General features: G+C 49.5%; 1 protein-coding gene across 1 annotated transcript in view; it reads right to left on the bottom strand.

Moving 5' to 3' along the window:
- The window catches only part of LOC119581735 (RNA-binding protein fusilli-like), a gene marked incomplete in the record, with an annotated part of 165,619 nt that overhangs the window by 117,585 nt on the left and 46,932 nt on the right, over positions 1 to 1,102 (bottom strand). The window contains 1 exon segment of the mRNA XM_037929866.1: positions 797 to 1,013. Coding sequence (XP_037785794.1) covers positions 797 to 1,013 — 217 coding nt within the window.

Consider the following 1,102-nt stretch of genomic DNA (forward strand, 5'->3'; position numbering starts at 1 on the left):
TCGATGGGCATGAGGGCGTGGTCAAAACCCTTTCCGAAATGACTTTCGCAGTGAACGGCGTTCATGACAACCGCATGGCACCGACGGAAGGCGTGGAAGAACTTTCCGATGCGAGATGGATGAGCGTGTGGGTGAACGGACTTCCTCGCCGTCCAGAAGCGATGAAGCGCGTGGTGAGGAAGCACTATGTATGATGAGGAAGCATTGTGTGTGGCAAGGAAGTATTGCGTGTGGCGAGGAAGCAGTATGTGTGGCGATGAAGCATTGTGTGTGGCGAAGAAGCAGTCTGTGTGTCGAGGAAGTATTGCGTGTGGCAAGAAAGACCTGTATTGTGAGGAATCACAGTATGTGGCGAGCCCCGTGTGGTGAGGAAGCACAGTATGGCTATCAGGATCCTCATTTAGACGTGTGCGAATAACCCGCGGCCGGGATGACGAATGCGGTGAGAATAAATCTGCCTGGTGAGTGTAATGAGCATAATAGGTGTGGTGAGCGCTGGAATACGCACGATGCGCCTGGGAAATTGGGCGGCCAAATGGTCCCAACGCGAAAGGAATGATATAACGTCTTAACTTATAAATGCAAACACAGGAGGAATATTTGCTGCGGTGAACCACAATAGCAAGGCTGTAACAACGCTCGCATAAGTAAAGGATGACTGACAGAGAAACAGAAACGCAAAGATTAAGATAGACAGACTGTGAGACAAGCGCGCACGCATGCACACACACAAACACCAAAATCATGTAAACACAACAATCATCAAAACAAAAGCAATTAAACCCAAAAAGGATACAGTTCATCATATCGGCGACGCAGGTCATTTCCTCCGAGTGGTAAAATGACTTGAACTCCTTACGCAGGTCATAGAAGGCATTGTAGTACTCGGGGAGGTCAAGGTTCTTCGCCAGCGCCTTCGGGTGGATCACCTGGCGGAGGTGAAGCTGGCCGTCCGTTACCATGGCGACCTTACCTGTGTCCCCGTCTGCTATCTTGCTCAGGATGGCGTCGAACTGCGGGAGAAAAAGGAGGTTTTCGTTAGTATTTCAGTGTTCAATGTTGATAACTTTAAATGGGATAGGTAGATGTGCTAGAAGGACAT

Source organism: Penaeus monodon, chromosome 15 (genome assembly GCF_015228065.2).
Source record: "Penaeus monodon isolate SGIC_2016 chromosome 15, NSTDA_Pmon_1, whole genome shotgun sequence".
Classification (NCBI taxonomy): domain Eukaryota; kingdom Metazoa; phylum Arthropoda; class Malacostraca; order Decapoda; family Penaeidae; genus Penaeus; species Penaeus monodon.